We start from the raw sequence: 25,195 nt of genomic DNA on the forward strand, positions 1-25,195 counted from the left end.
CGAGCGAGCGAGCAGCCCACACACTCTCACTTCATCCGGTAAAGCCATATGGATGTCTCGGGTTGCCTCAAATACCGCTGCATTCATCTGACAGTCAGTAATGGATGCATTTGAGCTCAATGTGCTCCTTTTAACTTACAAAAAGCCGAGAATACTCACAGAACATTTCCTTCACAAAATGACCCCAAACCACTTTAAAGTTAAAAAAAAAAAAAAAAAGAAAAATACGTGCAACATTAAGTCTCATTTTTCTGTCAGGTCCCATTTTTATCACGATGGATGACTGATCCCAGTACATGAAAGTGCCTCAGTTATGAGGTTAGCGATAAAGATCAGTATTCACAACAAACGACAACATTGAAATTGGCTACAATGTTGCATGGGATATCGTCTCTTTTTACAACTTGACAGTCACAACAAGAGGGGATTGTGGTAAAGTATTCCCCTCTTTGCCTTAAAACGCCTCAGCAAGTCTGACCAAAGTCATTTCAGTAAGCACACCTTTACTGATTATCCTCAATATTGCACCTTTCTCCGCTTTCCAGTAGCACTGGTTATAAACCAAGAGTCTAAACAATATATTAATCTCCTTTTTTTTTTCCCTGACAGGTGTCTGTGACCTCAATTTGCATACCCAGGCTTCTTAAAAGCCTCTGTCCTTTTATGTAATGAGAAACTGCCCGTGATAAATATATTCATAATAAAATAACTGAAGGTAAAGTCAGGTTGGATAATGAGTCTTTGTCTCTTAATAAACCACATGCTTAAGAATCTGGAAACCACTCCAACAGAGCAGGACCGAGGTATCGTTTTGACCACACGACTTGACGGATCAAAATTTACAGGCGAAAACTGTCAAAACGCTCTTTATGTTCTTTTCTTTTATTTCTCTGCTGTTTTTTTTTTTTTTTAATTATTTTTTTTGCTTATTTGTGAGTCAGCACATCCTACAGTAGCTGTTGAGGTCAACAGGTCAGTGGCAAGCTGCCACATCTTTTTAGCAGCGATTTATCTATGAACTTCCAGAAAGCAACGCTCCAAATTTTTTCAGGAAAAAAAAAAAAAAAGGTGTGAATTTGGAGAGAGTAAAACGTTTAGAAATACAGTATCTTTTTTTTGGAGCAGACGACCAAATCAAATCATGCCACTGTACAGCGTATTTTACAGTTGTGTAAAAATAGAAAGTAGGTTATGAGACTAAATCACTGCTATGCAACTATTAATTTGTCCAAACATCTGCACAGGTGAGCTGATGTTTAACACCTCTTGTAACTCCCCTATGTATGTAATTTTTTTCACATAGATCATCGCTTCCTGAGACGAATGGAGGTTGAAGTGGTAAAAATGAACTGAATGGGATGAATGGCTACAGATAACAGGGCACTAAGGTCAAAGTGAACCAAATGCATAAATAAACATTTTTCAGCCTGTGATATGTTCTGGCCCTTCCAAATACCTAATCGTGTGGGAATAAGTAAAGGTACCAACCTACAGGACCCACTGTGCGCTGCAGAATCACTCGTGTACATTTGTGTCTTTGTTTGGATTTCAAACTCTGCCCCAAATATGTGTGACTGAGAGCGATAGAGGCGGACAGGCTAGGAGAAGGTCTTGGCACGGTTTGGCTCGGACTCAGTTCTGCTGCAGGATCAGGTTTTCCAGCTCATCTGCTGAGCGGAGCAGGAAGGCCGCGGACTCCCGGTAGCCTGCGATGAGCTGCCTCACCGCTGTGACCTCCGGAGGGCTGAGCTGAGCCGAAGCGCCGCCGCCGCCACCTCCCTGACCGTGGCTGTTTGAGCTGGAGGAGGAGGAGTTTGGGCCGACGGACTTCATACTCAGATCTGTGGGACCTGCGGACAAAACCACCATAATTTAAGGAAAACATACAATACAGGAGATATAGTAGAAATAGAGTCAGGAAGCATCCATACCCTTTAAAGACTAAATATGCAAAATCTACGAGCAGATTAAGGATTAAGAACTAAATGTCACAATATTCAGTATACAGGAAAATGAAACTGCGCTCCTTCAGTGCTTCGGTGTACACAATAACAACAGATACTGTACAATAAAAACTGAAAAAAAATCAGATAAATAAAAAGACAATCAAGTGTACACGTGTAATAGTTTGTCTTATGTGCATCCAGATGAAAGTACGCTAAGGAGGAGCTCAATATCTTGAAGAAAAGGAGATTCCTGTACACTCATTTTTCCATTATGACATTTATTACACAATACAGTACAGATTTCTTTTTTTTTTAAATTTTTTTTAAATGTTCATCCAAATAACAAAGAAATAAACAATATGTTTTGACTAATCCTTTTTTGTATCTGGCCATGCAGATAGTTTCAGTTTTATTTTTGCAGGTTTTGAGACATTTGTCTCTGAAATTTCTGTTTTCACCCCAAAAACAACTGACTGAATGAATGGAATTTTGTTTGTGGTGCTCACAGCTTTAAGCAATAATATTAAAACAGGACTAAGAGTTGACAGTCATGCTAGCTAAGCTGTTCTATGAGGCTACTTAGGCACAGTGATGCCTTGAGCTACATGCTGACTTTAGCATGCTAACATGCTCACAGTGACAATGCAGAATATGCTAATGATTAGCAGGTAACCAAACACAAAGAACAGCTGAGAGTTGATGGGAATTTCATTAGTGTTGGAGGTATTTGGTAATTTCCAAGGTATTGGGCAATAAATGTTTAGCCCAATGATGGTGCTAAAGTCATCACTAAAGTTAGGGAACCATGAATGTCTGTACAAAATAAAATACCAATCCATAAAGTAGATGTTGATATATTTTACTGGATAAGTGTAAACTTTGGCCAGTTGGTGGTGCTGTAAGAAAAGTCAGGGGATCACCAAAGTCATTAGAGTTCAACCTCTGGGCACCATGAATATCTATACAAAATTTTATTGCAATCCATCAAACAGTTGTTGAGATATTTCAGTCTGGTGGTGGACAGAACAACATGTCGATATCGCCCCGCTGCTAGCATGGCTAACTAGAAATACCGCCTTGCAGTTGTATGCCTCTGCCAACCAGTCAAGTTGCAGTTTTTATAAATGTCTGTCCAGACTCATATAATATTGTAGTGATGATAATAGATTAATATTAATAAAACGTATTAAGTGTATTTTCCTTGTATGTGTTCACATGCTTGACAATGCGTCAGATATGAATGTTGCTGCAAAGAAGCTACAAATTATAAAACGTGGATGATTCACACACATCTGCAATCCAGCAGAAAAACGTTTTTGCAGAACGTTATGATGTCACAGCGGATTTGACCTTTGACATTTTGGATATAAAATGCCATCACTTCATCATTTTGACCTTTTAGACATTTGTGTGAAACTTAGTCATAATTAACGTATGAATTCTTGAGTTATGGCTAAAAATGTGTTTTGTGAGGTCAAAGTGACCTTGACCTTTGATCTTTGACCACCAAAATCTAATCAGTTCATCCTTGAGTCCAAGTGGACGTTTGTGCCAAATTTGAAGAAATTCCCTCAAGGCGTTCCTCAGATATCGCATTCACGAGAGAATGGGACAGACAGGCGGACGACCCAAAAACATAACGCCTCCGGCCTCGACTGTTGCGGCGCTGAGGCATAAAAATGATTCAGAAACATCTCTTTCTAAAAATAATGAATTATCCATTGTATCAGGGACATTATCTCTTCATAGACAGCTGTTAAAATTCTTTAGATGTCATGTAATTATTCACTGCTGTGAGTAACACAAACAAAATTTAATTCACCTTCATTATATCAGGGTTGAGATTCGTATTAAGGTGGAGAGTTAAATGAGAAAATATGTGTTTTTGGATACATCATTCGTTTGAGGTGGACTGATAAACGCTGCTCACCGTTGGTTTGTGCAGCAGCAGTGTTCTGCTGGTTGCTGCCGACTGTCCCGTATCCCCGCAAGTTGTAGTTGAGGCCTCCATTGGTGTAGAGCTGGTCTTGGGCGAAAGCTGCGCTGGAAATCGAGAAGCTCGTTGGAGCCGCAGAGGCAGGGTCCCTCGAGTTGGACTTGTCGGAGGCAGGCTCATCCTACGAGAAATCAAAATGTTTTCATTTTGGGCAGAGGACCGGAGTTTACGCTGTGCACTTTGGCTTTAATGATGCATAGCCATCCTAGCACATTCCCAAATCCCTGCTGGGCAGACTCACAAACACCTCCTGCCAAGATATTTACCGTTGCTTGGTAGACATCGAGCCGCATCCTCTTGGCAGCATTTCGGGTTTCGCTCTCACAGGCAGCAGCGAGGATGTTCTCAGCCATGGCAGAGGTGAGGTGAGGAGGTGTTGGTCGTATCTGGCAGCAAGAGTCAGCGAGATTTTTGCATGAATGCATGCAAAAATGTTATGAATGCAAAACTTTTTTTTTTTTATTTATGAGTGTATGTTGAATTTATCCAGAAAACATCACAACTGGGGGCACTTTATACCTCAAAACCGCCTTTTTTCATGCGGCGACAGGATTTGAGGTAGGTGCGGATGCGCTTGCGTGAGCGCTCCTGGAACTCTGGGAACTGGCGGCTACAGGACTCGATGATGGCCTGGATCTTCTCCTTGGGCTGTTTGGAGATGGGCACCATGCGGTCCAGATTCTCATCCACGAACAGACGCACAAACATCTGAGAGAGGCACAGAAAGAGAGAGAGAGGAGGGGGAGGGGAGAGAGAGAGAGAGAGAGGGGATGTAGAGCAGAAAAATGGAGTGGGGGTGCAGAGAGAGAAAGAGAGAGAGAGAGAGAGGGGTGTGAGAGTTGAAAACAAAAGAGAGGAAAGCGAAGGCAGGGGATGGGGGAGCATTAGAGGTAGAGTGGAAGAAGAGAGGATAAAGAGGGAGGGGGAGGTTATGAAAACAGCAGCGATGAAAATGGAATCATTGCTTCATATGCAGGACAATATATCTAGTGTTTGCTTATTCGCTCATGTTTGCATTTTTGCATCTCAACTGTTCTATTCAATTTCATTAGACTCAAGAATGCAAAGATAGTGCTTTTCACAGAATAAATAGAGAATATTTTCCCTTTATTGACTTTATATATGAGAATTCTTCCCATCTTTAATATTAGTAAGTATAATATCTATTTATAATAATACATATAATTTAGCACCAGTACTGGAGAGCCAAAAATAAGAACAGTATGTGTTACTTTAACAGTAAGGCAGGTTACTTACATTGAAGGCTTTAAGTCTCTCAGGGTCCATACCCTCAGCATCATTGATCTTGTCACTGTCATCGTGGTCATCATGATCGTCGTCGTCGTCGTCGATTATCTGTGCCCGACCAGAGGTCAAGTCCTCTGCGCTCATGCTCAGTTCAGTTTTCACAGAGTCATAGCTTCCTGAGCTGTAAGGAGGCGACTACAAACACACAAAAATACATAAAAATACCATTATTATGGATTATACACACACACACACACACATTGAAAAAGAAAAAGTTGGTTTCTGTGCTTACCTTGTTGGCATACTCTGTTTTGATGGGGTACTTCCTGTTGGGGTCTGCGGGGTAAGAGTTTGGCGGCGAGCTCCCGACAGGCAGCAGTCTGTCGCTCAGGTTGACCGGCTGCTGATCCTCTGAGGAGGACGAGGACGAGGTGGTGCTGAAATCCAGGGGAGCGCTCAACCCGTTCTCTGTCACCTCCCCGTATGGGGCCCCGCCATCTGGGGGGTTCCCACCCACAGCCAGCACTTCCGGGGAGGTCAGGGCCGGCAGTCCGTTGGCACTGCCGCTCTCTGAGGAGTCATCATCTGGCAGAGGGGAAGGAACAGGAGGACGGGGTGAAGATGCAGATACAGAGATGAGCAGTTTGTCATCAGGGGCAGTAATGTGCGTTTGTTTACTACAATAGACTCTATTTCTGTCTTTGTTTACAACACAGTGGGTGTGTTACTACAGGGGGATGGGACTTCCTGACTCGTGTTGTGCTCTCTGAAACTGTTGAGGAAGTGGGTATTGGGGTCAACTGTCAAGATAAATAAAAGTTAGGTTAAAAGGGGGGGATCTCTGGAGTTTTAACAGCAAAGAAAGAGATGAGGATGAAGAGGGACTGGTGGGGGAGGGGAGCCTTCGTTCCCTGCTGTGTGCAAATTACAGCATTTTAACCCAGTTCATGGCAAAGTACAGATTTCATTGTGATGATTCCTACATGTGTCATGGTTACACCTTCTGTTATGTTGACTGGAACAGAGTCATGTTCAATGATTCGTCCTAATTTTAGTCTTTTCTATAGTGGCGTCTAATCCGTGAAGGTTAATATCGGCCTTTGTCCTACTTCTCTAAGCCCTGTACCCTGAGAGAGAGGGGTGCACAGTGGATTGGGGCTGCGGTGGTGTCCCACCCGCTCTAAGAGTGGATTTATTTGGATTAGTCCAAGGCAAGCTGTTGCAACCTGCATAACACCAATCTGTACCCTTCATATATAACGACTATACCATAAATTCCAGATGTAAATACTAAAAGCACCCATAACAAACAAAAACTAATCATGCAGATAACATCCAGTATCAAGTTAATAGCGATGAGATATAAAACTCACCGTCCTCTTCTTTAATGGTGGCTGTTGGGTTGCTGACCCGCTCTCCATTAGGTGGACTGGGCTCAGGCACTGGGGGCTGCTCAGCTGCGACCCATGTGGGCTCGGCGCTGTTCATGTCCTCGCTGCTCACCGAACTGTCATCCTGAAGGGAGACGATGGCGGTGGAGGGGGGGGGGGGGAGAGAGAAAGAGGGACTGTGAGATGGGAACAGAAAACTGACACAAGAAATTCACACTTTGACAGCAACTCACAACTTTCCCGGTGACGAAGAGATAATTATGTCTTGTTAAGCTCACTGCTAGTGGATATTTTTTTTGATTTAACTCTTGATGAAACACGCCAAAGTCTTCCCTGTTAAGTAATAGGTTTTCTTGAAGCAGAGCTATTTTTAACTGTGTGACGCAGAGACCCCAAACATGCTTGTTGTAGCGTAACACAAACATGACCACAGGGGTAGGGATTAGCAAAAGAGAGCAGGGGAATAATCTCACAAACTATTCAAAGGCTATCCTGAGCTTTGGCTTCATCGTCTGCTAACAGGCACGACCACATTTCATTTCAGACCAACGCTGAGCTTCAAAGAGGCCGGTTCACTTTATGCTAACGTGGACACGACTTCTCTTTGGCCCGCGTGAGTGATGTTGTGTGACATTTACAGACGGGGGCAAAACTACTACTGTGTGATGGAAACAGAGCAGAATCACATCTCGTCATCTCATTCCCCCCACACACGAGCACACAAATAGGCCTAAACTCTTGGGAATATGCATCCGTCCCTCTGTAAAGGGGGTTTGAGGAGGACCAAAATGCTCAGTGACAGCTCTATTAGGTACCAAGTGAGCCATGTAGCATTAAAGAGAGACGCGCAGAGAGGGAGGGAGAGAGTCTCTAATTACACCATTTATGAGTAGATGGAAATGTAGCATCATTAATGTCCGTGCTTTAGGAAAATATATAATTGATAAAGTAGAAGGATCTCGAGTTCACAAAGTGGAAGCTCTTTGGTAGCCTTTAATCTAAGAAAACGACCCAAATTACGAATCTTCACCATCTCAGCAACACATGTTTAGAAGTTGACACAACTTAAAGTTCAATCAAAATATTCCAGCATTGGGGTTATTTTTGAGTAAAGATGAGATGATTAGTTGATTAATCGATTAGTTGATCAACAGAAAATTAAACTGCAATTAACCTGATATCGATTAATTGAGTCCGGCTGCCTTTTTTTGTCTTATGTGATACTAAAACTGAATAAGTTTGGTTTCTGTACTGTTTGGACTGAAGACGTCACATTGGGCTTTAGGACAATTTAATAGGCATTTGTTATTGTTATCTGATATTTTACAGACAAAATGAATAATCAATAATGAGAATAAGTGCTACTTGCAGCCCTATTGTTGTCCTGTTTGTATAACTAGGCCCACATTTAAAGATTTACTGCACTTTTATTTAATTTGTTCCATTTGGGCAACTTACAACTTATTACTACACAGTAAACTTGTCCTGTATTTATGTTTCTGCTCCTAATTTTTTAATTTCCATTTAGAAAAGTTTCCATTCTTTTAATTGGCATTTTAATGTTGTTTTTCTGTCTAATTGTTTTAAAGCATTATGTAAAGCACTTTGAATTGCTCTTGTGTATGAAATGCGCTGTACAAATAAACCCACCTTGCCTAAAAATGTGCATAACAGAGTGTATGTTTGTTCCTTTGCCATTTATCAAACAGAAAGGCAAGTGATGTTTGCACTTGTCAGCAAACTTCTGCAAAACAACATGCAAGCAGTGGAGTAGCACCTGCTGCAACACATGACATACTCATTCTCATATGTTGCACTAAAGTCCAAGTAAACGCAAGGAAATTTACTTAAGATCTGCTTTTGTCAACAGAAACCAACTGCTGCTTTAAGCTGTTCTCTAAAACAGTGCAGAGATATGGAACAAATTACTACAAGTCTCCTACAACACTGAAACAACCCTCTCTGATGGTTAATTATTAAATTATTGGCCTGCTCGTTCTGCACACAGATGCGGCCAACAGTCTGAGCATTTGTTAATTTGTACTCACCCGCGAATCACAGTCTGGGTCATTGTTCCGGATAATCCAAATTATGTGCGAGTGTGGTCGACATTATCCTCGTAGAGTGCCGCTCCCTGCACTTTAGTGACAGTGGTTTCTGACTGATGCATAGGCTGCATGTGTGAAAGGGGCTTTTAAGTGTTTCTGTCACAGCTACACATGGGAGTGGTCTCACACGTGACGTCACTCATTACAGAAGCTTTACTAATCCTCATTACACACTGGGCACCTCCTCCCAGCAGGGGGACCACTCTGATTGTTTCATAATGAATTAAAACTTGAGAGGAAGGATGTCCTATTCTGCACACACAAAGCGTTTCTCCCTACAGCCTTGATGAGACTTAAAAGAAAATAACCAGAGGACTTGTGCAGTCGATTCAAATGCAATTATAGCGAATAAGGAGATCTCAACGGTGCCAGATTTTCTGATTAATCCATTGAGATGCCGTCTCTCCACAGACGCACAAACATTCACTGTGCTGTCGTAAAAAAGATGCACTTACCCTCTCAGTGGCCGTCATGCACTGCAGTTTCATTTGTTTCAGGTAGGTGGCAGTCAGAGGCATGTTGTAATCAATGAGGTCCGGGACCAGTGAGGTTGGTCTGTCATTTTCTGAGAAACAAAACAAAAACACACACACACACACACACAAATGACAAAAGACAGTATGAAATTAATAGCTATAAATATGATGATTTAATGTCTAATAAGTGGAGAAGCAAGCAGTTTAATAATGTTAGAACTAATCCTCATTTCTGAGTCATTTCTTTTGTCATCTAAAGGCAGATTTGCTGCAAATGGTTGAAATTACAATTGAAACCATTAATGGACTGATCAATTAGTTAATTAGAAAATTAACTGGCAGCTATTTGAGTGACTGATTAATCATTTTAGTAATTTTTTTCAAGCAAAAACGCCAAAATAATTGCTTCTTCCACCACAAATCAGAGGATTTGCTGCTTTTCACAGTTTTCTATCACTGTGAATTTGGTTTTTTGACTGCACCTTTAAAAGAAAGTGCATTTTTAACTACATTCTGACATTTTATTAATGAAGTAATTAATTGAGAAAATAATCAACAGATTAGTCAATCACTGAAATAATTGTTAGTTAAAATTTAAGCAGTTGTCCCCCTAAAACACCTGAAGTCAAACAATCTGGCTGCCTGCGGTCTCCTCGCCGGCCACTAGAGGGACTCTGTGATCACTTTAAAGAGTCTTTACAGTCCCATGATGTGGTCCTCTTGGGTCTTTGTTACATCATGTGACTGATGGATATACACATATGTTTTAATAATGAGGGTTCGATTCAAAAAAACTCTTCAAAGTACAAACACCTAAGATCACATCACCTCATATTTAGTGTCTGGCAGGACTCAGGAACTCAGCATGTCTGTCATTCAGATGTTTTTGTCAGTGAACACCTCGTATGTGATAATACAACAGAAAAATTTCAATGAATATTATGATGAAATTATTTCAGAGGATCTCACAGCGATAATGTCGGCTGTTGTGGTGGTTGGATGATTGGCTCATAAAATCTCAGCATGCGCTGCAACATAGTAATTAACCCTTTTCCACGTCAGTGTGTCAACGGATCTGAGCATCATCCACTATTAAAGGTTGATCTCAAAAATAGCATATCAGTTAATGACGTCTCCAGAAGGAGCGAGCCATCCACAGGTCACATATGTGCGATTACCTTTGAACTCTGCGGTGCTGGGGTTGATGTGCATCCTCTTCTGACACTCTCCACAGCTCATTAGGAACCGAGTCACCGCCTCTCTGGGCAGGAAGGCGTAGGTCTCTGCTATCTGTGCCAGGGGAGTGAGCAGAGGAGACCCGGTTTTGGCCAAAAAAGAAAAAAAACAATGGCAGCAAATATGGTTCTGGCTGTGGCTGAACTCAAACTGTGTGCAGGTATTTTTTTTTTTTCTGTTTTCATACCATGCATGTGTGAAAGTTTGGGGTCAGTGATTATGTGTTATCTCGGCGTGGCACGAGGAGGAATCCTCCCTCCAGGCAATCTCTCGAGCCTTCAGATGGCCTAATTCCAGCTCCGGCTCTGTGCAATATTTCTGCTTTGATACCTTAAAACACGAGTGGTGCTCGTCACCCTTTCCGTTTCCATTTCTCTTTCCTGCTCTTTCAGGTGCAGCCGACTCATATCCACACCTCTCTCTCATGCTTAGCCTTCTTTCTCTGTTTGTCTCCAGTGCTATGCCACCCTCCCCGCCTCACCCCCTCTGGCGTTTCCCTGTAAAATGCGACCTTCACGTGACCATGGAGAGGCAGCAGGGGTGCCCACCCCCACCGGCCCACCACTACTGCCACAGCTCCCTATCCCCTTTGCGCCCCCCCCACCCCCACCCCGCCCACCCTTCATGGCCCCCTTGAGGCAGCTGAGAGGGAAAGGCCACCCAGAGGAGCGTGCACCTCCCAGAAGGCCACAGTGACAGTTCCATATTATGCCCTGCCCCAGTGATGCTGCCTCCTCAAAAGGGTACACTCTATGAGACGTGACAGGACCTCTCTACAGGGCAGGGGCACGAGGAGGAATTGGCTCTATGATTTTTTTTCAATCCTGGGGGATGGAGGGAGGAGAGGAGGGGTACCAAAGTCCTGCTAACCCCTCCTCCACCCCCCCAGCCCCCCAACACTGCCTCCACAAACAGACGCAACCCTAAAGCTACGCACAAAGCCCCTCGTTTTGTCCTGCGCCACTTGGTCCGGGCATCACACCCGACCCAAGACCACACCTCAGTCTGCAACGTGAACTCATATACTGTCTTTGTTCCTGAGACACGCAAAAATAAATCCACTGCTCTTATGGTTTGAGCACCAGAAGTACTTTGTTTTCCTGGTAAAGGTGGTTTGTTCCCTAGGTAACTCCTGATGCTAAAAATTACACATTACGTTGCCTGTGCTGCTTAATATATAGCCTTTCACAGAAAAAAAAAATATTCGTGGTCTCTCTGGATGTTAAACGTGCCTTTAGTCTGGAGTGCTTCAAAGTTTGGGCCCCTTGAAAGACTGTTGACCTCATATTGAGCCTCTTTTTTAACAATAAAATACTTCTACTGGGATTTGTTGAACCCTTTCCAGCTTTGGGCCACTGTTGACAGCAATGAAAAGGAGAGAGGAAGAGTCCACAAACACATTTGCAAGCTCACGAAAAAGATGTTTTTATTGATTGCAACGTTTCAACCTTCCAGGTCTCCATCAGGAAAACATCCATGTGAAAAAAAAAGCAGGCTACAGACAAAAAAGTGAGAGTTCCACCTACAATTAGGAGATCCCAAGACACGACATCTCTAAATTGTATGTATTTGTTTCCTTCTTTTTTTATAAAAAAAATAAATAAATGTTAAGACAAGCTTAAGAATTTATAGCCATGACAGCAGCTCCATAAGGCTGTACAGTGATGCCTTGAGCTAAATGCTATCTTTAGCATGCTAACATACTCACAGTGACGATCCAAGCATGTTGTTTACAATGTCCACCAATCTTATTTTAGCATGTTAGCATGCTAAGATTTGCTATTTGTCACTAAACACAAAGTACATTTTTGTTTTTCCAGTGTTTAGTCATATAAGTATTGGACAAATTAAAGTTTTGACTTAATGATCATCAAAGTGATTACTATCATCCAAAGAGGGGCAGGAATATCAGAACCAAATTGCATGATAATCCATCCAGTAATTGTTAAGACATTTCCCTCAAAACCCCAAATATCAACCTGCTGGTGGCGCTAGAGGATCAACAAAGTGAGTAGGATTCATCCTCTGGGCACCATGAATATCTGAACAAAATTTCATAGCAGTCCATCCAATAGTTTGGGCCAAAATAGTGGACCGACTGACAGAAAATGTGTATCATATATATCCTGTAATGGGTTACAGTTGGTTGAGTATTTTAAGTGCGTAGTAAACTTGTTTGGGAATAATGAGTTTATTTTTTATGATCTGATCTCCAAACTGTAGGTGGAGCTGTCATTTTTTTGTCTGTATATGTATCCTGTTTATTGCTCACATGTTCACGTTTGCCTGATCAGACCTTGTAGGTTGAAAAGCTTCCAAATTTCTTTCTTTTTTTTTATGTGTGTATGTGTTATGTTTTTTTTTTTTTTGTCCTGCACTTGTAACCAGCTGGGGCTCAATGTGCAAACCATCCACCTTCTTTGCTTTGCCACTTTTCACACCACTAGATCGGCCTATAGACGGATAGACGGAGACGAGAAGGAACTAATATGATGCTTTTAATGTTGACTTGGATGTTTTTACTGTCAACATGCTCGGTATTGACAAGGAACAGTGTTTGCGAGTTTAGCTTCACCCTTCAAGCACCTGGTTGGATTTACTCACAGCTTTGTAGGTCTTCTTCTGGCCTGCGTGTTTGGGTGCTCGGCCCGGGTCGGCACCCATTTCCACATGCATGGCATAGATGATGTCAAAGAAGTCTTCGACCACGGCTACACGCTTCAGGGAGGAGTTGTCTTGGGCCGAATTCCCATCTGAACACTGAAACACAAACAGAGAGACTGGAGTTTAGTTTAATGTCCCGCCTCAGGCTCGTAGAGATAAAACGAATGATGTGTGTGTATCATCGACAGCGGAGGATTCCTGATATTTTGGCTGCACATGGAGATTCCTGCAGCCATGTGATGTGAGCGGGATAGATCTTTAAGGCACATGAGTCATAGGTCATGTGGTTACAGACACGCATACATGCTTGCACAAGGTGTCCTCACCAGCACTAAAAAAAAAAAAAAAAAAAAAAAAAAAAACTGAAACAACCTGCCTTGTTTTGTCCAGCAGTCACTCTGTCTGTAAATTTCTCTCTCAGGTGGAGAAGTCTCGGCCCCGGCTGGGTCGGCAACCATCACCTCATCTCTGCAATGTTTAAAAATAACACCACCGACACTGTACAAGACCAACAGTCCCTCCTACCACCACCTCTGGCAGCTATCCTGCCTCCCGTACTGCTGACCCTGTCGCCATAGAAACTGCCACTGATTTCTCCCGGGCAGGTGTGCTGGGCAAAGGGTCATGTGACACACCAGAGAAGTGGGATCGCCAGGACAACGGCCTCCATCCGCAGCACCGCAACGGGCTTTCCTTCCCTACTCTTGCAGGTTTTTTTTTTTTTTTTTTTTTTTTTTACCTCGAAGTAACTCTTTCATCCCCTCCTTATAAACAGTCAACACTTTGCACCCCCCCCCTTTCCTTACCACCTCCAGATCTTATCATTATATTTCTGATATTTTAAACATGAAGTAGCCCAGCAAGCATGAAATGGAACAAATGGATTTGGCCATTTAATTAGGTTTTTTTCATGAGTCCACCTCTTCCACACAGATATGAGACACGCGCTGACATTTTCTGGAGATTAGGTTCTAGGTGGGGAGTGCTCTTTCCCTGTTTGTGTGAGAGGAGGGTCCCGAGTTCAAAAAGTTGTCCCCTGGCATTGAGGAATCACACTCTTCCCTCCCTCCCTCCTTGACATTTCTGCGCTGTTCCCGGGATCTGACATTTCATTTCCTCGTTTCCTCCTCCAAACTGCATCCTCTCTCCTGCCTCCGTGTCTTCATCCCCCCCTACCTCCGTCCCGTCTTCCTCCCTTTCTTTCTTTCTTTCTTTCTTTCTCCCCCCTCAACCCCCCTCTCTTTCCCTCTCCTTGCTCCTGCTCTCCCAAGTGCAAGGTAATGATCGTTGCCATGGCAACTAAAACCAGCTCACAGAGCGGGTTTGTTTTAATCCGGCCCTCTCCCTCTCTCTCTCTCTCTCTCTCCCCCTCTCTCTCTCTCTTCCCAGCCACTCTCCCCTGTCAGCATGGACTAAATGTAATGATAATAAATGAAATAATAGCGATCCTCCACCTCATCATCACAGCTGTAATCTATCGAGGTATCATCATCATTCCCTCCGGTGACATCACCACCACCACCACCACCACTACCACCGCCGCCGCCGCCGCTGCTGCCGATGCTGCTGCTGCTGCTGCTGCTGCTGCTGCTGCTGCTGCTGCTGCTTGGGACAATGGTGTCAGGTCCATTCACGCTGGATTTAGATAATCTCATACAACTGTGGGGTGTGCAGTGCACCCACATCCTTCACTGGATTCTACTAAAAAAAAAAAAAAAAAGAGAAATATCCGACATACACACCTACTACTGAAAGAAAAAGCAACATACACACCACATCGCAGCCCAGACTTGGTGATTTTGTTGTTTTGCCATGCATGCATTTGAATCTGGGACCAGTATTTGCAATGTTCTTGTGCCTGACTGCGACTCAAGTAAACAACATCCAATCAAAGACTTCATTTCTTTCACTAAACACCACCTCAGTCCTGTTACCTGAAGGCCTTCTCTCTCTCGCCCCCCGCCCCCCCCTCCCCTTCACCGTCTCTAGATAAGCTCTTTACCATGTAAACGCAAGTCAACAACAGGGAGTTAAAGATTCACCTCTCAACTCAACATGCTTTGAGTGTGTGTGTGTGTGTGTGTGTGCTATGTGTGTGTTTAAGCGCAGTACATGTCTACGGGCAGAGCTTGTAGCTGTAGCATCTCAGAGGAGAACAGCTGTTGAATGGCGCTGTAGATATTTGGTCTCATCAGCACCAGCGTGCCGTTTTTAAAGAGCAAAGGAGACATGTCAGCATCCCTAATCGGCAACAACACATCATGAACACAGCACCGCAAAAAAAAAAAAAAAAACTCTCGCCCTCCTCTCTCCTTTCCTCCTTCTCTCTATCTTTCTAATCCCGTAGGACTTTGCTCTCCCCAGCCACTGTACAACCAGCCCCCATCCTCACCGCGCTCTCCCTGTCCCGCACCAAACCGCTCTGTTGCTAGGAGACTGGAGGGGTTGAGTCGGCGGCCCCCACCCCCGCTGGCAGTCACACACACACACACACACACAAACACACACACACTGTAGCAGAGAGTCGCTGATGGGGAGGAGAGGAGCAGTCCTGCACACAGGCAGGTCAGGAGGAGGAGGTGAAGGGGAGGGGAGGGGAGGGGAGGAGAGGGGAGGGGGGGGGTTCACGGGAAGCAGCTGGGTCACAAAGACAGGCCGGCAGAGAGCGAGAGGAGAGGCATCACACAAGAAATTAGCTCCACGGGTGAACAGATAAACACTAACATACAAAAATATCAAGAAGCAGAAATTTAGCGTTGAACTTAACTTTTTTTAAAATACTTAATTGCAACGTTTCTTTCATCTTCTTCCAGGCAGCTGTATACTTCAGAGTCCATTGCACATCATTTTTATACTTTTAATACAAGTTAAATTAATAGATAATGGAAAATAACTCAGAAAAAAAGGGGAATTGGGTTTGGGATGGAGGAGGAGTACCTGTTTACTGCAAATCTTGGGCTAGATTGAAATAATATGTTATTTTACGGGTCTCTGATTGTAAAAGTTAACGTTTCCATGTCCAAAATTTGTTCTATTGTTGATAACCATGAATTAAATGTTGGTGAATTTGGCTGTTTCTGTGTCCTCGTCACATGTGATATGTTAAAAAAGATGCACGTCAGCTGATTTTATCTGATTTTATCCTCCTAAATTAATCCCCCAAATTATTTTCTAGTTTTCTCAACCTCTTCTCAGAAGGGTTGCAGTATTGGACACATAAAGAATGTGTTTGTGTAGTTTGTTACTGGTTCCTCTCCAGTAACTAGTCCCTGTTAGGGGGGAACATTTTCCACACTTATAAACAGTAATAAAATATCTCATGCTCACCTTCCAAGAAAATGCCCTCCAGCGCTTTTATTGTGATGTCTTAAAGTTTCCACTCATGGAGTCTTTCCAACTTAACTTGTAAAGTCAAGCCAAAGTGCAAAGTTTTTTATTTTGTAAGGTGGCTGTGTGTGTGTGTGTGTGTGTGTGTGTGTGTGTGTGTGAGTGTGTGTGTGTGTGTGTTACAGCCAGACCGATACAGGATTATTGAGGCCAATACTGATATTGATATTTGAGAGTTTAAAAAAATCTAATAATTATTAATTTTTACACAATTTTCTTTACACATTTTTGATAAAGTCACTTGAATTTGTTTTCAATTTTGTTGTTTTGTTTTTTTTTAACCAGGAAATGCACAAAGCAGGACGTTATTTAACTTGTTTTATGTAACTGGATATCATACACTGGACTAAAACTAGTGTCCCAACCATTAAGATGTGACTTGATTAACACCTAACATTTAAAAAAGATCCAATACGCTTTAAAAAACAAACTCTCTCAATTTGATTTGTTCTGTTTTCTCTCTTTTCTTTAGTAAGTCTTCACTGAGTGAATATCAAGTTGATACTTATAACACATCCTTTGGCTTTATAATTGTTAAACTGAGCAATAACTGACTCATTGTCATCTGTATATGAACCAAAATGAACTAAAAAATATCTTTGACATGTTATTGGATATCTAATTCATGGATACTGCCTCCTTTGCACATCTGATTTTCACATTTTTTATTTATTTTTAAATCTTTTATTTATGATCTGACACTTTACTGATCACAGGTAATTTCGCGTCATTGTTTGAAGAACGGTGTCTGTTTGGTGTCATGTACATATGGAGATTATGTGCCGATATTATATGTACCTTGTAGTTTCCAGACACTCAAGCCCGAGACAAATTTCCCCTCAGAGCCAATAAAGTACATCTTATCTTATTTAACAGTTAAAAAATAAACTTGTCACTACTTTCTGGTGTTTCAAAACATACGTTTGTCATTTCTGTGCTTCAGTTTCCTGTCATTTACATACATAACATATAAGCTCATAACAATAAAGCTTAATAGCTAATATCAGCCCATTCTGTGTTTTTATGTTTGTGTGTGTGTGTGCGTGTGTGTGTGTGTGTGTGTGTGTGTGTGTGCGTGTGTGTGTGTGCATCCAGAGAGGAGGATGTAAAGATGGCTGTGTCAACAGTACTCATGACTCAGATTATCTCACTGCAGATGTGACAACAGGTCATCTTTTAAAGCCCCATTTCCCCTCCGTAAATCTATCAACTGGCTAATGGACATGTAAATGGGACAATCTTGTATCTCCTGTGTGTGTGTGTGTGTGTGTGTGTGTGCGTGGGTGTGGGTGTGTATGTGTATGTGTGCGCATGTGCCAAAGGGCAGATAGTTGAAGATAAAGGTTCATATGACAAAAAAAAAAAAAAAAACTGGGATAAAAGCAATTATTACCTCCACAGTGTCCACAATCTTTTCTAACACCGTCCCCCCCCCCACCCTTCTATTTCTTCATCCCTCCGTCTTTTCTTCTCATCATCATCCTCTCCTCTCTGCTTCAATTCATAAAGCCTCATCATTAAATCCACATTAGGTGCACCGAGCTCTAACCCTCTGTCCGACGTTAGTGTCTGTGTGTGTGTGTGTGTGTTTCCCTTGATGAACATTATTTGATAGAGTGTGTGACATTCCTAATATCCCACCGAGCCGGAGACACAGACAGTCCCACCGGCCCGGAGACTGGCACTGTTGACGTTCCAGTCACTGACTCAAAATGGTATGTAAATGACTCGCACATACATCATCACATCAGAGTCCATTTCGCCATTTTCAAGCTATTATCATACTGTCCCAGTTCGTTAAATGTTGGCCTTGGAAAGGTATTAAAAATGACAGTAGCGGTGTGGTAGGAAGATTATTGCCGTCTTAAAGACTCTCTCTCTCTCTCTCTCTCTTTCTCTGTGTGCATGTGTGTGTACATGTGTGTGCGTGTGTGTGGAGCAGAACTCAGACTATCTCCCACACAGGGGGGAGGCCCCCAGGCCAGTTAAAAATGGTGTTAATTTCTCCTCCTATGGGAAAGCAAAGAACGGCCTCTCCATGGCAACAGAGAGGGTGCTGAAGGGAGGAAACACAGAGCATGCGATCAGCGACCCCCTCTTTGTACGAGCACACATACACGCACAAACTACCACATACGCCAGGCATGTATTTTGTCACCCGTCTACAATAAGTCACAGCAGAAATTACCAAATTAACAGATACTGACGTCGACTCGGGTCTTTATGGATCTCAGTTTGAGTCTAATTTAACAAAGAAGTGTTTTCTCGACCCTCAGACAGACACATCTACACCTTTAAGCGCTCCGAAATTCATGAAAACAAGTCATCCGTGCTCAGGTAAATCCTCCCATCATTGACTTCAGAGCAGCTACAGTAGGTGATTCTCGTGAGCGTTTGCTGTTTGAACCCATGAGTGCGAGCCCATGTGTTGCCCCTAATAAGTGCCGGCGGAGAGCGGGACGAAACAAAAACACTGGACAAAAGCTCGGGAGATTCGCCATGCAAAAATAGCATTAATGCAAATGCTGTTGAATAATAGGGCCAGTATTCTTTTGACTCTGTGGCCCGACCACAAAAGAGGAGCTCTCAGGGGAAATGTGGACTAATTAATCAGATAATAATGATGATGTTCCTCTTCCCATCTGATGGCGAGGCGCAAACATTTAGGGCCCATTTTTAAACACTCAAAATTGAGAATAGAGGTTTCTGATTTCTAACAGAGGAGACGGGGGGGGGGGGGGGACGTCCCGAGAAACACCTTCATTTTGTGTTAAATGCTCACCTCTTTCTCAAACAGTCCTGTTTAATTGTCTCCTGTCCTGTCACTGGAATGAATGGGACACTTTAGGGCTGCAGCTAACTAACGTTTTCATTATTGATTAATCTGCAGGTTAATTTCTCCATTCATCATTTGGTGAATAAAATGTCATAAAATACTGAAAAAATGTACATTTTTATGTCCTGAAGCCCATGAAGGAGGCATCTTAAAATGACCAACAGTCCAAAACACACAGATATTCAGTTTACTATGAATGACAAAGAAAAACAGCATTTGAGAAGCTGGAATCAGAGGATGTTTGGTGTTTTTGCTATTAAAAAAAATGACAGAAATGATCACAGTAGTTGCCAGTTAACTAAATGTTTCAGCTCTAAGACTCTTATTTATTTTCTGTCTTGTACTTGAACCAATCATACAAGTTAAAATATGAAAGCTGATGTTGATTGGATTCATAACTGTGTGACAGCACGCCCCGCGAGCACGATTCAAGCACTTTTAAACGTCATGCCAAGTGTTTCTGAACTGTTAAATGTGTCTGTATGTGAGAGCAGGTCCGCCAGTACCTGGTTGCGAGAGACGAACAGAGAGATATTTACAGATTTCAGTTGACATGGCAACAAAAAAGCAACAGCTCGCAATATTTCAAATTTTTCAGTACAATGCCCGTGTCAGCCGAGAGGGAAATGCACAGGGCGTTTAAAGCGTTTCTTTTGAGATTGGGTGCACTCTGACTCTCCTCGCTCGTTCGTGCTTATATCGTGTGCAGTTCTGTGGTGCATCTGTGTCTGTTTCTGGTCCGATCCCCCCCCCCCCCCTCCTCCTCTGTAGCGTCCTCTAATCAGGACATAATGAGAGCTAAACGAGGTTGCATCTCCACACACTGAGGGCTGCTGGATTCTCTGAGCTCCAAGTTGTGCAGAAAGAGGGCGAGACAACACGGGCATAGAGGAAAGAGAGACGGACAGAAAAACACACACACACACACACACACACAGAAAGAAATAATTCTGTGTGTCCGGCTTGAAAAGAAGCAGTCTGTGCACTACTGTTCGCTGCTACTGTGCCCTGCCTTTCTGTCCCGTCAAACACTGAAGCCGCCTTGTATGCTTCCACTGACACACAGAAGAGACCTTCTCTGTCTGCACATCAGCCACCATCCATCCCTACCCCCACCCAGCCTCCCGTCATTTAGCCCCATGCCTGTCCCCATACAGAAACTTGGCACACCCTGGGAGCAGCTGCAGCGGGGCTTCCAATGCTCCGGCTCCAGAGACACGCCCCCGGCCCTGCAGCCGCACGACGAGGCAGTGACCATGTGTGTGCGTGTTTGTACGTCTGCTCGTGTATATATGTGTGTGTGTGTGTGTGTCACTTCTCCCTTGGCCCAGGACAGCCTATTTATAAAGCCCAGGAACACAAGCAGGATAAAAAAAAAAAAAATCCTGCATTGTAATACAGTTACAGTCACATGCATATAAATTGGTTGATTTGTTGCTTCTGACTCATCATTAGAAGCAGCTTGTGTTGGCTGATGTTTTGTTTGTTGTTTAAATTTCCCAAGTGGAGCTGAGTCAGGGGGAGGTTTCCCCCTGCCTTATGATATTAGCTCCAAAGCGTGTGCCCTCCTCTCAAATAAATAGTAAGCTTCTCTTTTTTGCCTTCCTCAGCCTCTCGTGGAGCCAAAACCTGCCCTCTGAGAATTATTTCAGCTCAGCCAATGTTAGATTAACCTAACAGACAACAAAACTGACCTGAAGAATGTTTTACAGATAAGAAGAGTCCATTTAAGGATTTATATCAACAATAAATGACAAGAGCTACATACAAAAGCTAATCAACAACACATTTCAGGCACCATCTGCACCTGCAGAGACAGATCACACCTGCCCTCTCGCCCAGAGGGAAACATAATATTGAGTGGAGATTAGAGGAGTTTTGTGAAGGCAGTTGGCCTAAATCTAAATTGTGCATTCACACAGGTGTAACACCTGTGGAGGGATCAGTGCTATTCAACCAAAATCAAAGGATTCAATCTCTAATCTGTGCCAATATCTGCTCTGGTTTGTTAACGTACAGCGTGTTTCTGCTCTTTGAGGTCCAGAGAGACTCTGTCCCAGCAGGGCGGGTGGGGAGGGGGGGAGATTATTCCCTGAAGGCGCTTATTTAAAATGGTGGTTGTCTCTTTGCTGGCACAGCAGGCCCAAACACCATACAGAGACATGGACGCGCGTGCACATGCGCACACACGCACGCGCTCACACAGAGAGCGGCTGGGGCACTGCTGACAGTTCATCATCTACATGTTCATCCTTCAAAATGCAGAATGTGTTATTTAACCGTCAACACACCTGCAGCCTCAGTGATCAGTAGGACTTGTGGTCACCTGACTTTCATTTTACAGAAAAAAAAAAAAAATCACCTCAGCACCCTTCAGAGACATGTAGAAGTGAAGTCTGAGCACTAACTGTGGGCGTATGTCGCTATCAGTCCCGAGCAGACCCTTTTGTTTCCGCCGCCCCTCACGTGGTCACCAATTACGCACAGCTGCCACCCTCCATCAAATGTACAATTTCATTTTAAAATGTTTCTCTTGCAAAGTCTTAAATGGGCTGGTGGAGCTTAACGTCGGAACACAATAAAATGCGGCAGCAGCAGACTATCCTGGACTACACAGGTGTTGCCAGAGCAACGAGTGCCTGCGAGCCGATCCGCATCCTGCCCAGGACAATGAAAAGTGGGGTGCAAACACTAAGACTGTCTGCCACACAATCACATTTTTTTTTCTGAAACACATATTTGCGTATTTTAGAAAAACATATTTGCTCTGTCAAAGGACGACAGATGAATCTCGCCGACGCACGGACTCGTGCCCGTTTTGCTCGGCTGTAGATGGGACAGTGAGGGCGCGTGTCGTTTGATGAATCGCTGACAATCAACCTGCTGAGCCTCACAGCAGAAAAGGTGTATCTGACATCTTCTAAGTTGCTAGTTAATAGTCTGACCTCCCCCAAGAGGCACACCGGAGCACCCTGACATACCCGAACCACACAACATGCCGTTGCATCCACACACGCGCGCGCGCACACACAAACACACACACACGCACACAGCATCACCACACCGGGCTACACGAGACCTGAACAACACGGTTCAAACAAAATGTTGTCAATAGTCAATTATCTCGTGCTTTGCACCCGGCAGCGTGCCGCTGACAGGACTTCAACCTCACTGGCGAGATGGCTATGCATGATAGCCTACCTTTCACAATTGCGATTGCCAGGAGGCACCGGCGTTGCTATGGCAGCAAGGGATGAGAGTAGGGCTGTTCTGGTTGGGATGTGGACAAAGTGAAGCTTTATCGGGAAAGATGAGGGCGAGCCGGGACGACAAAACATTATAAGTTGTCATTTTATTCATGTGTCAGGTGCATGTGTGCAGCCTGAAATGGGCCTAACGACAACTTATAGGCGGCAACGGGACATCTCGTGCGCGTGTACATGCACGTTCCCCCTGTCATACACACACACACATGCACACACACATACACACACACACACACGTAGCCTACACATGCACACGCACACACTTTACCGTTGACTTGACCGGGACATATAGCACGGGTTTCCCTGGAGCTCCTTTCTTGTTGTGCTCTCCCAAAACGTTGGTCCCGACCTGAAATCCTTTAGACTTCACCCAAAATTTGAATTTGGCGTTGATGTGGCTGTTGTCGACATACACGCCATCCGACTCGTCGTTCTGCAACAGTGTCTGCATGATTTTGTTATATTTTCGCCGGGTGACGGTCTTTGTTTTACCGGAGTCTCCATAAGTCCGGAGACACCAGTCCTGAAATTCACTGAACATCTCCGCCTCCAACACGACCGGACTCCGGCTCCTTTTGGGCGCATCCACGCACGCCTTTTTCGTTGCCATCGCTCCCCCTCTCTCTCGCTCTCTCTCTCTCTCTCCCTCTCTCTCTCTTTCTCTCTCTCTCTCTTTCTGTCTGAACCCGTTCAAACAGCCCGAGCTAATAAAGACCACACTTGAGCAGGGTTGATCTTTTCCTCCTCTGGTCCCCCCGCTGTCCCGCGTCCAGGCGGCGGCTTGGTTCAGATTCTGGGACGCTTATCCTCCTCCCCCCGTGGTTTCCCCAGCAGAAGTGACCCGGACAAGCAGCACACCTGTTTGCAGAGGAGCAGTGCTGTCCCGAACTGCAGCGGTGAAAAATGTCACTTCCTCAAATCATCGGCTGAGGAGCAGAGAGGGGGGCTGTCCTATGCTGAGCGGGTATCTCCCACCTGTGCGTAAAACGCTCTTCACTAACAGGGTAGGCTTTGAGAGAGAAAAAAAAAACCTCACAGTCCTCGCTAAACAACAAAGAACACAGACAAAAGCGTGGAAACAAACGTTGCTCTCAGTTCCTATCGACCTACTTTCTAACAGCCAACACTATTTTCAGATGCGGGTTGCTCAGCCCTTAAAAAAAAAAAAAAAAAAAAAAAAAAGCGCAAAGATGCTCACAATCTGCTCTCCTATACGACCACATATCCGATCAACATGCGCCACCTGGGATTGTTCCTGCTCCTCACACCTGTTTGAATGGGATCTGCGCTCGTATTGTCTGCTCTCTCAGTATATCCCGTAAAAAAAAGAAAGCACACTCATCTCTGCATTACGCTGCTAACTGACTCAATTTGCACCAACAAAAAAAAAAAGCCTGCAGGTTCACAAGTAGTGTTATGTTGCCCAGCCGCAGAGAGAAAATGTCCGATTTGGCGACGAGGCAGGTGAGAGAGGGTGGGGGCAGGATTTCTTAGATAAGGACATGTCAGAAAACATTAATAATGTTTTAATCGTTTATTTGCAAATGGGAAACACTTTTTTTTGCAGATGCAGGTAGTCAGTGAATGCGTAGATTAATAAAAAAAATGAGGGTAAAAATGCACTAAAAACAATAACATTTCTCTTCAAATTTGATTCTTCCTATAATAAAGGCTGGAATCAGGCTTTTTTTTTTTTGGTGCTTTTGTGATATCAACCTTGAAAAAAGATGATTTAACTCTTCTGTGTGGATGTATATTTGGATATAAAATAGTTTAGAGAGTTAAAAAAGCTTGTTTGAAGGTGATTTAAATTCTCATCATTTCAACATCTGTCCTAGTAAATAGAGAGAGAAAAAAGACTTTTAAGGATTATTTGTATCTGTCTTCTTTCATGCATGAAGAGACAAGAGCAGAAATATCTATCAAGCCATAAAAAGCTTTAAGTGTCTTTCTGCAGATGTGTGTGCAGATGTTTGAGGAAGAACCAACAAACTGCACACATTCAGGATCATTATTTGTCTTGAGGAGGCCTTGAATGTGTAGTTTTCTGCCTGTGTGTGTCTGTGTTTGTCTCTGTGTGAGTGTGTGTGTGTGTGTGTGTGTGTGCAGCCTGTGTGTGACTCCTCCTGGCCTGTGCATTATAGGCCCATGCTGGCGGTGGTGACTGCTGCTGTTGCCATGACAGCAGCGCAGCAGTGTCTCCGGCCGTGCAGAGGGTGAGTGGGATGCCCCGTCCTCATCTCTCCATCCTGACTCAGACAACGGAGCGCTGGACAAAAAGCCCCACCCCGACCGAATGATGAGCAGCTCAACACTCCATCAACAGCTCGTCAAATACAGCAAAACATGTCTGTGTGTGTGTCTGTGTCAGTCTATGTGTGTGTGTGTGTGTGTGTGTGTGGCCGAGGTCTTTGCATGCTATTTCATTTCATTTCATCATTTAGGTCTTGTGTTGTGTCTTCTCTCAGGACTGGCCTGCATGCAGGATGAGCTCCAGGGCTTCGCATCCCTCAGGGGAGGAAACATCTCAACACTGCTGATTTTGTAAGGTTTTCGTTTTTAGATGTGAATCTCCCGGTTTGTTGTTACTGCAAACTGCTTTCAGATGTGAAAACATCCATGAATGCAAGGTGCACAGGAC

General features: G+C 43.7%; 1 protein-coding gene across 1 annotated transcript; it reads right to left on the reverse strand.

Moving 5' to 3' along the window:
- Nucleotides 1-24,111, reverse strand: nol4la (nucleolar protein 4-like a). The gene is made up of 11 exons (XM_067592996.1): nucleotides 22,823-24,111; nucleotides 13,006-13,161; nucleotides 10,344-10,455; nucleotides 9,145-9,254; nucleotides 6,564-6,705; nucleotides 5,483-5,775; nucleotides 5,200-5,385; nucleotides 4,462-4,650; nucleotides 4,209-4,328; nucleotides 3,877-4,063; nucleotides 1-1,850 (listed from the first exon to the last, which is right to left on the reverse strand). The coding sequence occupies exons 1-11, from the start codon at nucleotides 23,162-23,164 to the stop codon at nucleotides 1,633-1,635; spliced, it is 2,055 nt and encodes a 684-aa protein (XP_067449097.1). The 5' UTR covers nucleotides 23,165-24,111; the 3' UTR covers nucleotides 1-1,632.
- Nucleotides 24,112-25,195: the final 1,084 nt, after the last annotated feature.

Source organism: Thunnus thynnus, chromosome 6 (genome assembly GCF_963924715.1).
Source record: "Thunnus thynnus chromosome 6, fThuThy2.1, whole genome shotgun sequence".
NCBI classification, from domain to species: Eukaryota; Metazoa; Chordata; class Actinopteri; order Scombriformes; family Scombridae; genus Thunnus; species Thunnus thynnus.

What these genes read in the sequence shown, in the direction of transcription:
- nol4la (XM_067592996.1), bottom strand. Translation starts at nt 23,164, where the DNA reads ATGGCAACGAAAAAGGCGTGCGTGGATGCGCCCAAAAGGAGCCGGAGT. An exon ending in GCATGACGGCCACTGAGAGG is followed by an intron (nt 6,706 to 9,144) that starts GTAAGTGCATCT and finishes GTCTCCCTTCAG; the next exon opens with GATGACAGTTCGGTGAGCAG. An exon ending in AGAGACTTAAAGCCTTCAAT is followed by an intron (nt 4,651 to 5,199) that starts GTAAGTAACCTG and finishes TGCCTCTCTCAG; the next exon opens with ATGTTTGTGCGTCTGTTCGT.